The sequence below is a fragment of the Idiotropiscis lumnitzeri genome, chromosome 1, assembly GCF_059441095.1.
Source record: "Idiotropiscis lumnitzeri isolate Australia: NSW breed Sydney's pygmy pipehorse chromosome 1, RoL_Ilum_1.0, whole genome shotgun sequence".
Lineage (NCBI taxonomy): Eukaryota > Metazoa > Chordata > Actinopteri > Syngnathiformes > Syngnathidae > Idiotropiscis > Idiotropiscis lumnitzeri.
The window spans coordinates 29,405,329-29,418,732 of record NC_142391.1 but is presented as its reverse complement, the minus strand read 5'-3'; the positions used below and the strand labels follow the sequence as shown (position 1 = coordinate 29,418,732).

At 41.7% G+C, this 13,404-nt stretch overlaps 1 protein-coding gene across 5 annotated transcripts in view; it reads right to left on the bottom strand.

Moving 5' to 3' along the window:
- Positions 1 to 13,404, bottom strand: part of sema6a (sema domain, transmembrane domain (TM), and cytoplasmic domain, (semaphorin) 6A) — a 129,033-nt gene that overhangs the window by 51,423 nt on the left and 64,206 nt on the right. For all 5 annotated transcript variants that reach the window (XM_088294270.1, XM_088294260.1, XM_088294253.1 and 2 more), the window contains 3 exons: positions 7,965 to 8,025; positions 5,739 to 5,801; positions 5,171 to 5,272 (listed from right to left, as the gene is read on the bottom strand). In XM_088294270.1, coding sequence (XP_088150396.1) covers positions 5,171 to 5,272; positions 5,739 to 5,801; positions 7,965 to 8,025 — 226 coding nt within the window. The remainder of the gene's footprint in view (positions 1 to 5,170; positions 5,273 to 5,738; positions 5,802 to 7,964; positions 8,026 to 13,404) is intronic.

The window sequence follows — 13,404 nt, the reverse complement described above, 5'->3', positions numbered from 1 at the left end:
TGCATGATTATTCATAGCCAAGTTCACACGTGGGCCACAACCAAGCAAGGACGCAGCACCTCAGTGGGACATTCATGGTCACGGCCCATTTCTCTGCAACCTGTTTGCCTCGCATGTCCTGTTTCTGACACTTTTACACACTGGAAGGAAACCAAAGTCTTTGCAGCTGTTCATAAAAATCGCACATCTTAACCGGCGCAGGCTAAAACGGTTTCATCTGGAGCTGCATGTCATCATTTTCTGATAGAAGGCATACTTGCACAATCTAAAAGAATATGCTTGAAAATTCTGACTTCATACAAAAATACCTACAATTTTCATTGATATTGTTAGAGTTTTTTGATTGTATTATTTATTATTGCAGTGGTTTTTTATCATACCAGGAAGTGAGTTGGTTAGTTCCATAACGACAAATGTCAACCCAATACATTTAGGTACTGATTAAGATTGAACGATTAATTTTTATTTTTTACCTTTGCAGTCCAAAGCACATTACTGCCACCTACAGGACTGGAGTGGGTCTGTACTGCCCTTGGAGTCAAACCGTCATGGTCTGTTAATACGTTTGTGCCGTGTCTCCCTGTGCTTTGTCTCGTATGTGCTATATATCGGTGAAGGCCTCACTCACAACTTGAAAAAGAAACAGCATGATATTTTTCCATCAAAAGAGTCGGACGGGCAAAATGTTTGTTACAGAAGGATATCTACGCCATTCAAGTTTAAACTGGAATTTATGACAGTGACTCTTTTTAAAGAGTATCCTTCAAGTATCAACTTGATAGGCTGGGTGTTGGGTGAGCTAACAAAGACTCGATTGCTTCTCTCTGGCTTCTCCTTTGTTACTCGTATTTTGAACTCTTATGGCATTCTTGTGCCATCTCAGTTTGAATTTGGTCTGGCACACATACATTTCCATAGTTTGGCCTCGGCGGAGGCCTCTATTGAGAGGAAGGTTTGTAAATGTGAGAACTGGAGTCTGAGACCACGGAACCAAGCTGGGGATCACCTGGCGACCTAACAGTCTGCAGACAACCCGCTGATCACCAACACTTTGCCCGGCAACGACAGATGAAACCCGTCGTCTGTTCATACGTGTGAACCAGCTGGATGGACTGTTTATTATTACGGCGCAGTCAGGGAGTGACAGGCGGAGAAAGCAACAGAGGAGAGGACGTCGACAGAGAGGAATTAAGACTGGCAGGAGAGAAGGAACAAGGGAAGGGGGGTCTAAGGGCTTCTTGGGTTTTGATTGTGCGTGTACTGACATTAACACGGAACAAGAGAAGAGGGATAACTAACAGTAGCTAATGAAGAGGCAAAATTGGAAGAGTATTGCGAGTTATTGGTTTGGGTGGGAGCCACCGCCTGCCCCAAGTGGGCTCCCTCCACCTCACCAGCCCCCCCCCAACCGACCTCCTTCCCCTTACGCTCTGCTCGTTGATTAATGTGGAATGAGGACGGCCCCTGGAAACAGAAGCTCTTTTCACTGCTGTCACACAGTGGGGACGGAGAGGAAAACTGTAGCCAAGGTGGCGCATACGCACACACACACACACACTCGTTCACACGCAAAAAAAAAACCCCAGAAAAAACCACACACACACACACACACACACACACCAAAGTGGAATTGAAGACCTTGACATGCCTTCAGAGAACCGACAGCCTGTCAGCATTCCTTTTGGCATCAGGTTATTTTAGTGGGGGGTGATTGATAGAGAGATGGTGGGATTAACTGATTGATGGATCGATTGATTGATGGCTTGATAGACAAATAGATTGCTTAAGTGCATACTTTCCTCGCAATCATTGCAACACCCAGCATAGTTCAACGGTGTGTTTTTCTTGGAAAATTGCAAGCACATACTCTTACAATTTAATCATTTATTAGTCTCACAGTGGGGAGACTGACTTACTAATCAAGGAATTTGCACTAGCAAATTTTAAACATGGAAAAGTAGTTATTTCACCCTCACATCAATCACATTTTATAGTGTTTCCTCTGCCGAAGAAATCTCCTTCCAACTCATACCTAGTGTTTAATGTATATGTGTATATATATGCAGTGCTCAATTTAGACATTGGCAATGGCAAGCCAAGCGTCCTTGTATGTGCACAGAGCGACCTCTCCCTCTGAACTTTACCAGGCTCGCAGCAATGCCGGTGCAGTAATAGCTAAACCTTGAAACCATAACCGTGGGGCCTATAAAAGCTAACCACGCCAGATAAATGCAGAGACATAAATTCCACATGCCTGCAGCGGGACTCCCAATATTGCTGCATCCATTCTGTGTACTTAACATGCTGTGCCATGAAGCCAATGGAGCAGGGAAATCTTGTTTTTCTGGTGAACACATCGAGTGAAGCAAAGCAGCTGCGTCTATGTGTGTGCGTGGGTTTGTTCTTTCACCAAAGCCCAGTAAGACAGCATCAGTGTGTGCTGCGTCCATTTTATCATAACAAAGAAAAGCCAACAAGACGTCAGGAGTAATCGGCTACGTTTAATCACTAAAACCTACTTCAGTAACTTTTTGGATTAAAAAAAACTTGTAATGCAACATATCCTCCTCCCCAATCCAATCCAACTACTAGTGATGTTTGACTCCATTTGATCAATCAAACAAAGCTAGGCAGTCACATGACCTCACACTCTCCGTGGCCACATACAAAAGTTGTATTGTGATTCATTTATATGAAACACGGCAGAAAATTGTATTTACCCTACGAAAGGCTCCAGATCATCCGTTGCCTCGGGGAGGAAAAACGCTCTATAAAACGGATGGCTAGACTACAAAAATTTGTGTCTGCCTAAAAATGTTGACATTTCAGCCTGCAAGAACTCTACTTGGATCTTGAGAAACACACGAGAGGCTGTTTCAGTCTGCAATTGCAAAAAAAAATTAATAATAATAATAATTAAAATCTGGAACAAAAGCACCCACAGTGTATGAATGCAATTTGGGAGAGAAAAATATTCATTGTTTTGCACAGCACTGACGATAAAGATGTAAGTTGGTCAAAGTCAACTTTTACTGGAGAAGATTTTTTTCTACTGTATTTCTGCAACTGACAAACAAACAAATATGCTCCCGGACAGACGTCTCCTGGCTGCCGATGCTCTTGTTACTTCATTCCATTATTCTTTTCTTACTTCCAACTAACGTGACTCCCAGTCACAATATTATTATTATTACTAATGTGCCTCCCAGTCACAATCCAATGGCACTCACCATATTTCTTTCATTACACACAACGATGGGGAAACAAAGTGAGCTGGATTTCACTCCAAGTTTAATATTGTTCACTGTCGGGATTTGGTTTGAAAAAAATGTAATTAGATACAGTCAAAGTGATGTTTGATTTCTGGTGTTGGATTTTGCTTCGCCTCCTCTCACTTATGCAACTTCAACTTTAATTTGGTTCACTGTGGAAATTTGAAAATGTTGCATGCATCTTGAGCTTTTAATTGTTTTATCGTTTTAGTTTTGCAATTTGAAACTCAGGACAAAGGGCCGTCTGATTATCACGCCGTCGGACTGTGATGACAAAAAATAAATAAAGCGGAGCAATAAAAACAAAGATTTAAAATGATAATTAATCATATTAGTGATGTCTGGGTAAGTAATTTCCTTCTCTTTGAGTGTGTCCGCGGACTTCGGTTCTTGTTGTTTCTTTTCATCCTGCCGATGTGTGACCAGGAATGTTTTCGGGGCAGCAAGGTGAACTTGTGGTTTATCCTTCTGCCCCACATTTCTGAGGTGTAGCATCGAAACTCCCACCTTTCCTGCGTGGAGTTTGCATGCTTGTCAAAAATGTGCCTGTTTGGGTTTTCTTTTGTCACTCCAGCCTCCATGAATTGAAAACTAAATTGTCCATAGGTGTGATTGTGAGTGTGAAGTGCTGTTTGTCCATATGTGCTGGCACACTTAGAGAAACATTGTAATTTTATAAGAGCAACGTGGGCCTCCATTGTTGTGTGTTTGTGACTTGCTGTCCACTGAAAATGACATCAGAGTGCCCAAGGGCTCCGATAATGAAGTAACGACTCACCTGCTTTCTGGATTTGGTCATGTGACTTTTGCAAGCTGAGCCCTTTGGCACTGTGATGTCATTTCTAGTGATAAAATGGCCGTGTAGGGTGAAAACCGACGAATTTTGCTGCTTAATTCAAATTTCATAGGCATAATATTAATCAGAATACAGTGTTTAGACTAGTGGGGGTGCATAGAACATACTATTGTAAAAAAAAAAAAAAAAGAATAATAAATAACAAAAATAATAATTTGGATTTGTCTTCCCCTTTAAGGCTCCATCAAGTAATAATGATAATAAACACTCGCAATAAAAATATATATTTTATTTCATGGACTTGTGGGCTTGTCCCTGAGCAAATCTGTTGCTCCGCATTGCTGCGCTTGCTTAATTAAAAGCATCATGTTTAATCTTGCTAACATGATCAAAAAGAAAAAACATTTGCAAACACAAGCTCGACGTGAGTAACTTGTTAATTTTTACATCATTGAAGAAGAAAAGGATGACTTTTGGGAGAAATGCTTATTCATCAGAATAGAACACAACGCCTTTTATTGTTACTATGCAAATATAAAATGAGATTGAGCATTTACTCTCATTCGGGTCGCGGGTGTGCTGGAGCCTCTCCCAGCTGACTTTGGGCCAGAGGCGCAGTACATCTTGGATTGGTTGCCAGCCAATCACATTTATTTGAACATTAAATGGTTGGAAATTCCTAACGTGGAGAATGTTTTGTGTCTGTGTGTTTTTTAGTGCTATACAGCCTGCTTGATGATCGACAAAGTCATACCAAACAACGCTGACATCGAGGCCTGCTGAAAGTCTAAATCCAGTTTTTTTTTACCCAGAGGTCATTAATGGATTTTTTTTTTCATACAACCATGCTTCACTTCAAAGGGAAAAAATGGTCTTATTTCAGGCCTTGTTCATGTGCCTGCGAGAAGGTGGGCCGGTTTGTCCGCCTCTAAATCGAGCGTGTCAAAGTCCACCTGCAGATAAGGGAGTTGCGCAATTCATCCATCTACGTCCGCCCCTCCGCTCCCATGTAGCTTTTGTTGGCGTGTGCAAAACAACCTCATGCCGGGACTGATTGGCAGGCGAAGAAAGGGAGAGACGTTTTAAGAACAGGCGTCCTCACCTTGTACGTTCGACACGATGGGTTGAACGCGTTTGTCCCGCAAACAAACAGGGCGTCGTCGTTTTGCTGCAGGAGGACTTTGATGAAATTGTGACACTCGTCCTGCAGCACAAAAGAGAGAAAGAGAGGAAAAGAAGACATTTGCCATTTTTATAATTGACACCATTAGAATGAAAGACACGTGTAAGAATCTAATGAAAAAAAAAAATGAAAGGCTGCACCATTTACATGCGTGTCAAACTGCGGGCGTGTAATCATGACACGCGGCATTTCCTCTCGCTACGTCAATGTCATGTTTACGGATGATTTTTAATGGCATCACCAGGTTTACCTCAACAATAATGAAAGCCAGCGGAGAAGATTGTAGAGTAAAACCAGGGAAAATACAATTAGGCTGTCATTTGATGGAAAGATTATCTCTAATGTGCCCTATAAATTGTGACAGATGACGGTTTTATGAAGTGCAGGGAGCATGCTATTGCAGTGCAAGGTCTGTATGTTTGCATGTCCTTGTATGTGTGTGTGTGTGTGTGTGTGCGTGTATATGTGTGTGCGTGCGAGCATCTACCTTGTGCTTCCCTTTCATTCGGCACGTGTCCACGTCAGCCTGTCTGGACTTCCATGTCATTTTCTGCAGAGAAAGATCCAATCAAGTTAAGGTCAGGACCATTAGGAGCAATCAAGCAAGTACATCAAGTGAGATGAAATGACACAAAAGCACACTGGAGAGGTGACACTCACGGGACAACTCATTAGGTACACATGCGCAGTCTTATGAGATGCAATGCAAGCGAGTATTGATTGAGGCAGTTAATTATTTTTTTTTTTTTTAAGTAATGGTAGTAGAATTATACATAGTAGTTTGACATAGTGTGAATGTGACTGTCCATTAACTATTAACAACACCAGTAAGTATGATGCAGCTGTGTTCTTCAGCACTGCAGAGATCCAATTTAAAATCGAGTGGAAGGTTATAAACAAAAACCCATCCGTCGAATGTGCAGGTGTAACAAATCTAATGTCCATTGAGCATGTACTGTGGTCAATAATGTGAGACTATGGCTCAGTCACTGTCCTGCTGAGGCTGCTGCTTCAAACCTAAACTTTCCCAATTAACACCGCTTAGGGGCCAGGACATAAATTCAACTTGTAATTGTCAGGCATTAGAGGAGGGCGAACCATACTGACTCCGGATCAGTTTGAGATCTACAGAGCCCCACAATGTGGCGATTAGCGCTCAGGGAATGATTGGTTAGTTATTGCAGAATGCACGCACACACAATGGCCTGCTTGTGGATCCGTGGTAGCCAACGCAACATGTCAATCAGCTATAAACACACGGCTGCATACATCCGCTTTCATTGTGGCACACACATCAATCAATGCGGAGCCTTGCAACACTGCCACACACACTGCCACACACACACACACACTCAGTGGCCCCTGAGTGCCGTCCATGATCACTTGCTGCCGGCCGCCATTGTGGAGCATGTTTGGAGCTGATTAAAGAGTCTCGGTCATCAATCAACAAGAGCCTTTCATGTGCTCGCTGCTCTCATTAGGGCCCATTTTCTGAGCATAGACATGGGGGAGAAACACACCCTTATATGCTTATTTGAATTGGAGTCTTCCTATTTGTGGGATTTCTATGTATGTGTAATCACTGCCAGAAAAAAAAAAAAGAAATATATATATATATATATATATAAAACATTGTGTTTTTGTGTTCAAATACATTTACATTAAGTAAAAATAGTGTGTTTTTATACTAATTGTAATTCTAGGTAAAGTGTAAATATTTTATATATTTGACACAGCACAGAGAAAAGTGTTATTTACGCTGCCAAATTTGAATAATTAAAAAAGAAAAAAAATCACAAAGTATATAAAATGACATTTCATGCCATGCCGTGAAAATCCATATTTCTCACTTGCTCCCATCATTTTTTTTTGCCCGTCCTCCCTTTTCTGTCATTGTCTCTGTGATGTGCACACACTCACAGTTGACCACGAGGCTCTCAAAAGCAACCACGCAGACCCAAAAGCCCCAGTCAGGTCCACACGTTAGCTGTCAAGAAGGACTTCTTATTTTTCCCCTTGCTCTTCCACCTTCTCTTCACTTTACGTGTGCTCACTCAAGGCCAACAACGTAACGCTCTAAAGCGACCATGCCCGCCCGATGCCCCAGTCCACACACTGGCTATTAAATGGGACTTTTTTCACCCCTCTCCTCACCCTGCGCAATGTATGTGCGCTTATGGCCGACAACGAGACACTCTCAAGTGGCTACGCCAAAAGACTATCCAAAAGGAAGGTACATTTTTGGGGTGCAGGTACAGCTAGCTAGCTAACTGCACATTACATTTGCGCCGGATAACCATGCACATCAATTCATTTTGTAGTGGGGAGCCCAAAAGTGTAGCCGAAAAGGTCAGGAGAAGTGAAATGGTGAAACGCTAGATCAATAAATCAGTACTTTTCTTTTCTTTTGTCTTTTGTGAAACGTTTTCACAGTTTATATGCCTTCTTGTTGCATCTGAGGATGCGAATGAAGGATCTTATTTTATCTGCGCCTTCACTTCCGACATTGTCTCTCTGTGCGTGAGATGACGCAGGCGCTCACACGCTGATTGATTGGATAATCTACTTAACTGGGTCATCGTGATGCACGCGGCGAGTAAGACGCCCACGTAACCCCCACACACATGCGCGACAGGTGATTAGGGTTACGTAGTGTAGTCTTCAGCGCAGAACAAGGCGTCCTCCAAACCTGATGCACGTATCTATTACTCACCTTACTGAAAAAGATCTCGTCATTCGTGGCGGTGTCCGTCTCCACTGTGTATATGTGATCCCTGGAAGTGAAAAGACAAAAAGAGATAGGAGGTCAGACAGTCGAAAATTTCAACAAACAATAAATCCATTTGCTCGCTGCCCCCTCTCCCCCTGCAGGCAGAAAACGACCTGGAAAGATGGAGCTTTGTGTAAACTTTGTTCAAACTTAAAAAAGAACTATGACAATAGACAAAAGGAGGCCAGGGCGAATTTGCTCTGTCAGACAGAAACAGTCAACAAAGCTTTGGAGTGCCGTGGCGCAGGGCCGTGGGACAAAAGCCTCTTTGTCCGAGAGGAAGAGCTCCAGTGGGGGTGAGGCATGCGGGTTGAGGGGAGTGAGGTGGCGAGACGAGAGGTGCCAAGTCACTCAGAGCTGTTCAGGTCAATTAAGCTCACGGTTTGAGCTACAGGAAATCTATACCGATGCTCATTACAGCTCAGAGTGTGCGGGGGTGTGTCAAGCCTGGAAATTAACGAGCATCTGCTGCCTTGTTCCTATACGTACATGGACAAAAGTGTTGGGACACCTGGCTCAAGGAAGTGAAAATGGATGAAGAAAATAATCAGCTGTTCACTCTTCTGGGAAGGCCTTCATCAAGGTTTTCAAGTGTTTCTGTGGGATTTTTTTTTTTTAAACATTTCAGATTACACTTCGAAGGTGTTTGCGGGGGTGGAGGTCAAGTTGTTCTGCATCAAACTCATCCAAGCACGCCTCGAAGGACCATACAATGTGCACTTGGACACAGTCAGGCTGCAACAGGCATGGGTCGTCCTAAATGTTCTGACTAAGAACAGAATTCATACCATCATTGATTGTGGTCATCAGAATCATATTTTTTTTTTTTATTATGTTTTACTTTATTTGTGTAATTACTTACAAGGTCACCATGCTTCTGTAAGGACACTATCGACATCATCGATTTGTGTATTGATTTACTGTATGCTGGTTAGCTCTTACTTTAAAACCTCACTAAAAGGTAACCTCACACATTGTGATTCTTATGTTATGAAGAGCACTCAGAAAATGTCATTTTATCACGGTTATACTCAAGGATGGCTTGGAAAAGGGAGGCTTGATCGATAAATATGGGGGGGATAAGAAAATTATACCCAAATATATCCTAAAACATCAAATAAAATGTCGGGTGTGCTTAACTCTCTGATGGTGGCTGGTTGTCATTTTTCCAATTAAATCACGTCTTTGTAATAAAAAGCGCAGTGTAACACAAACATCACCATCACATTGTCGGAGCAATCAGACAAGGCATATTTCCATATGCCTTGTCTGATTGAATACCTACAGACATCATAGACAGACAGCTACACCTACTTAGCATGAAGAATTAGGGTACAGAGCAAAGGGGGAGGGGTCATACCGATGGGGGCGGGGGGACATTCGGTGTCAAAGTGGTGAGGATGTAAAACGGATTTACCTCATTTATGCACAGAGGTGGCCTTGCCCAAGCACTCTAACTGCTTTTATTGGTTGGAGGTTGTGTATTTTTTTTTTTTTAATCAAAGTGCGTAAAGAGCGCCGTCGTGGAAGCCGCATCTTAACTACGCTCCAGCTCCCAAACCTGTGCTCAGCCTGCCTGTCCTACCTTGCTGTCTCATTAACTAAATCGAATAAAGTCTTGGGAGCGACGTGCATTTTGAAATGAATCCACTTATATCGCTTTCTTGGGAGGGGAGTAGGGCCCTCTCCTCACGGATGAAACCCAGTCTACTGTACAGTACATGATCTGCCTTGACGCTTAAATTGAATAATTAATCTTGGAGAGCAGTTGAAATTAGCAAAGCATGACTGCTGCACGGAGAGGACATATTCCCAGTGAGATAAAAATCTCTGTCGGTGGTTTTCATTTCGTCACAGCGGGAGTTAAAATTACACTTCTGACTAAAGAGGGGCCCACACGTATCAGTTAATGGATTTTTAAAATGTAAACAACGCCGCGCAGTGAGGAATAGGTTGGTGCGTGTCTTATTGTGTGTGGTGTGCTCGAGATGACCGACACGGCGCAACCCAATCACTCCGGTGATAATTGCAAATCTCCTTCCATAAATCAGATGTTTCATGTAGTATTAAGACTGACCTCTGAGAGGCAGCATGGTGCCGAAAGGACAAAGTACATTGATTTGTAATTGTAAAATGGAGCTTTGTGTGCTATCATGCAATTTACGATGTGCATCATATAATATAAACGTGCCGTTTTTATATTATTATTTTGATATGCGGGTATTGTGTTAGCTCTGTTGCTACACCAATGTAGCATCCACCATAGCAACTCATCAAGAATTGCCTTTCTATTACATTTCTTGAAAACTAAGTTTACTACCAGATAGTTTGAATGGTATTTTTCCACTGGCTATTTGTTCTTTATTGTATTTTTATTCATCTTTCATTCACCATATCGTATTTTCTCATATTTTATAAATAAATAAAATGCCCTTGATTTCCTGCAATTTTTTACGTTGTCATCAGGTTATAAACTTTTGTCCATATCACACACTATTATTCGTAATTGTTTAACTGCTTTAACATTTAAGATGGTCAGCCTTTCCGTCATTTTCCGACTTCATTTTTTTATGCAAGTAAAGTTTGCTAGATTTTTTGTGCTGATTCCGAAGCAGCTCTTGATTTTTTCAAGCACATCAGGTTTTCACCATCATCATAATAATTTGTAATATAGCATTATATTTTGTGCTATTTATTAATTATGGGTTTGGTTCAGCAACAGATGAGATTTTTTTCTGAGCTATAAATTACAATACATGGTGAAATTGATATTGCGCGAGTTGTGAGTTTTTAAGGTCTCTACACAACAATCCAATGACGGCCATCAGAAAGTCGGTACACACCGCCTGTTTGGTGTAGCGCACAGCGTTCTAAAGTCGGAGCTGTTGTTTGTGTGTCCAGGGGGGGGGGGGCAAGCTTGGTCGATTCGGATTGTTGGGACAAACGATCACTGCGATTGTCTGTTTGCGAATGAGGGCACTGGACAAATACGGGAAGTGACGAAAGCGGACAAACTGTGAAAATTGAAGCTATTCCTCTAAGAAGAACAAAATCAACTTCACTCATTTTTTACATCTGCTCTGGAAACATAATGGCTGAATGGGCATAAAAGCGCAAAGACGAATTCATCACTCTCATTCAAAAAAGATCACCGTTATTGGACGTTGCTGTCAAAGGCTGCGCAGTGACTATCGCCGCCAATGGCATGGAGGTGTTCTACTTTTCCTGCAAAAGGTCCGGAGTAGTTGGCATCTCCGTCAAATTTTGCAGTGTGGGCTTCCGTCATTTTCCGACCCGACCGTTGGCCACAATGTCCGACATTGGATTGGTGTATAGAGGACTTTATAAGTCAAACTTAAAAACAAAAAACGAAAATATCTAATAAATAAATAAATAAACGGATAAAGTACATTTAATTAAACTACTGTAAGATTTTTTTTAAAACACATTAATCCATCTCCGGTGAAAACTTGCTGTTGACCAGTGTCTTCGGTTCGGCTAAAACGCAACAAATCCGTTTTATGTTATAATGCCAGATGTTGATCTTGACAATCCAAAACGACAAAACAGTATATAAATAACACATCATTAGTGGATCAAAACCACGAGGTCTGCCTACAATTACTTTTTAGTAGCACACCCATTGCTTTGCATCAGCGTGGCTAATTTATGACTTTAATGTCCAGGCTTCCTGTGCAGTGTTTTTCCTGGGTTTTCAATGCCTGTGTCACCTCACTAGCCATAAATGTCATCATTAGAAATGGCAACAATAAAGGGAAACACGGAGACACAATCAAAGTCAGCCTGAAATTAAGAAGACGAAAATGGGGATGTAAAAGGACGATGACGAATGGCATCAATATCATCTTCGGTTCTCTTTCTTGTATCCTTCAGCGAATTGCTCCTTTAACTTACTTTGAAATATGCCCACTTTGGATCAAAAAGACAAAACAAAATCAAAAGTGATTAAATCAGAGAATCGCTTGGCAGATTTAGTTCGCTCTCATAGATGTTTTGTGTTTTTCTTTGTTGTTGTTTTTTTTACTGAATGCATTTTTAAAAAAGCTCGTGGGCAATATGTAATTGACTCCGCCATAAATCTGCAGAGTGGCTCCCCACGCGAGGCCTCGACTGTCCCCTCTTGCAGGGCCAAGGCCTTCCAGCAACATGGGTTTTCTCTCCAGTGGAGATTAGCGGGAGCCAAGAACATGAGGCATCTCTTAAACATCCTGACTGGGGATGGAGGAGGACAATGGAGCGGCTGTGTCAACACAAACTCGCACAAACATACACACACATGCCCCCATTTCCCTTTTCCCATCCGCACCTGAACACATAACTCAGAGGTTGAACACCATTCGGTCAGCCCGAAAGTGTCGCAACCCATCAAGTTTTTAATAAAACATTTAAAACTTGTGACAAAGTCATTTACGCCTTTTTACCCTTTTAAATACACAGTGTGTCCATTGTGGATTTTGCAAGATTGCTTCCAGGCTTTGGTGAACCACAAAAAATGACAGGGCTTTGAGTTAGGCGTGTTGTTTTACAGTGGCAACTAACTTCATCCATCCATTCACTCATTTTCTACAGCACTTATCATCATCAGGGTCACAAGTGAGCTGGAGTCTATCTCAGATGACATTGAGGAAGAGGCGAGCGGGGTAAATCATGAACTGGTAGCCTTCAGCTAAAAAACCCAACTTGTATTTTATGAGACAAAAACAGTCATTTAAGATGGAAAAACTTGAAAATAGAAATTATTGACATTTATGGCAACAATGCTATTTGCCACAACAAAAGAAGCAAGTTGCTTGCTCCAAAACAATTTGGTGAGTCGTTGCGGGGAAAAAAGTTCTGCGGGGAAAAAACTCTTTTCTTTGTTGTGAAATTTTGGGGGAAAAAATGCAGGAAAACTTAAAACATTGAGTTGAGTTGCCCAACTTGAATTTATTATGCATTTATTTATTTTAGGTTTATTACCTTCAAATTTTAAGTTCATCCAAGAAAAAAAATCTTACAGTGAGCCAATTAGAGTGCACATATCCAATAGCACTTAAGGATAATTTAGAGCAGGGTTCACCAAAGTTGTTTAAACTGAGAATGTCTTGTTTAGTACTGACTCATGTGAAGGACTACCAGTTTGCTACGTCCCATCCATCCATAGTTTAGAATGCTTATCCTATTCAAGGTCACAGGGAGTTCAGCTTATCCAAACTGACTTCAAATGAAAGGAAGGCTAGACCTTAGACAGGTTGCGAGTCAATCTCAGGACAAATATAGAAAGAGACGACTCACACTCACATTTACACTGTTTCTGTTTTTCAAGGCAACTCTTAAGAATAGGGATCACTATTTGAGGTAATTGGTTAGAATGGCACACTGA